This window comes from Dichomitus squalens (genome assembly GCF_000275845.1).
Source record: "Dichomitus squalens LYAD-421 SS1 unplaced genomic scaffold DICSQscaffold_17, whole genome shotgun sequence".
Classification (NCBI taxonomy): Eukaryota; Fungi; Basidiomycota; class Agaricomycetes; order Polyporales; family Polyporaceae; genus Dichomitus; species Dichomitus squalens.
The window spans coordinates 171263-172789 of NW_006766899.1; the positions used below are offsets into that span (position 1 = coordinate 171263).

General features: G+C 42.9%; 1 protein-coding gene across 1 annotated transcript; it reads right to left on the minus strand.

Moving 5' to 3' along the window:
* Window positions 1-92: 92 nt before the first annotated feature.
* DICSQDRAFT_13354 (uncharacterized protein) lies at window positions 93-503 on the minus strand (the record flags this gene model as incomplete). The annotated part of the gene is made up of 1 exon (XM_007366303.1): window positions 93-503. A coding segment is annotated over one exon (411 nt), but the record flags the coding sequence as incomplete, so codon positions are not given.
* Between the last annotated feature and the right edge of the window lie 1024 nt (window positions 504-1527).

The window sequence follows — 1527 nt, forward strand, 5'->3', positions numbered from 1 at the left end:
GGGTGCCTTTCGGCCTTCTCAATCTCCTCCTCAATTACGTCTTTCAACTGAACTCGTGTGGCAGAGACAGCTCTATCATGCAGCTTTGGGACCCATGAGTCCGGGTCCCCTGTAGGGTAGAATTGAAGGTGGTTCTCTGGACAGCGGGCGTTCAACTTGCTCAGATGGTCTAGGAAGACAGGACACTCCCGGTCCCATGCGGCATGACCCTTCTCATTGCAGTTCACACAGTGATACTGCTGCACATCTTGTATCTTACAATCCGCTGTTCTATGTGTGCGCGCACATGTTCCGCACGTATCATGGTCCTGAGGGCACTCCTTGGCCAGGTGCCCTGCATCGTAGCGCTGGCATTTGGAGCACCTCAATGGTTCTGCCAGGTTCTTCCTTACGCTTACATGGTGGCCCGCTAGCACCAGACCTGCTCGGATAACCTTGTTGGCTGCTTCCGGAGAGGAGAGCGTAACCAATAGGTGAGCAAAATGTTGGCCTTGGTACCGCTTGCATCTGTAAAAACCACCTTTGCGAATTACACCTATTTGGTACAAATTAGCTCTTAATAGACACAGTAGTTGGATAGTGAAAAATAGTGCAAAATCGAGAGGTCCCCAAAAATAATTGCACTATTTTGCACTATTAATGCAAATTCGTACAAAGTAGCACTATAGTAGACGGAAATAGTGCTACAGTAGACGTTGATAGTAGTGGATAGAGTGGGTCTATGATTTCTGACTGGTGTAGAGATGCTTTCTATGACCTCAAAACCATCTGTTTATAAGCCCCAGATGCATTTAAAGTGCTGGAAAAATATATGAAAAAAATGTCCTCAGCCAGTCTTGAACCCTCAACCTCACCTTTATATGACACCTGTTCCGAGGTGGCACTCTATACCACTACGCCACCAGAGCTTATATAGATCCTTCCCACAAGTATTATATATATCCATCACTGCTGGACTTGGGCAAAGTGGTGACACCTCACCTTGAGTTCCACCTGCTGGAACTTGCATATGTGTAATGTCTAGGGCTATATATATAATATGGAGTGTGCTATAGAGTATGCTTCATGATATAAATGCTATGCTGACAGCCTAATTCTATACATAATAACAAGTTCTGTATTGAGTTGTGCCCTCAAATATAACTCAGCTATCATGGTGATTTTGCAGCTATAGAGGTGTGTAATGCTTGAGTTGAGAACTATGAGCTATAAATAAAGGATTGTCATCTTATTTGAGTCTCCCCTAAATGAGTAGTGCTAAAATAGCGCAAAATAGTACTACAGTAGTGCAAAATAGCGAAAATTAGAGGACCACATTTGCAGTAGTGCTATAATAGTATCATGTCAGCACTACATGGCACTATAGAAAAAGTGATAGTGAAGAGTAGTTATAACTAGTACCAAGTATACTAATTAGTGCTTAGTTGCACTACTGAAGAAGTGTGTCTGAATAGTAGCTCTAATGTAGAGGTCATCTCTGCTAACACTTGCTAATATAGATGAGATTATCTGAATAGTGATAATTAG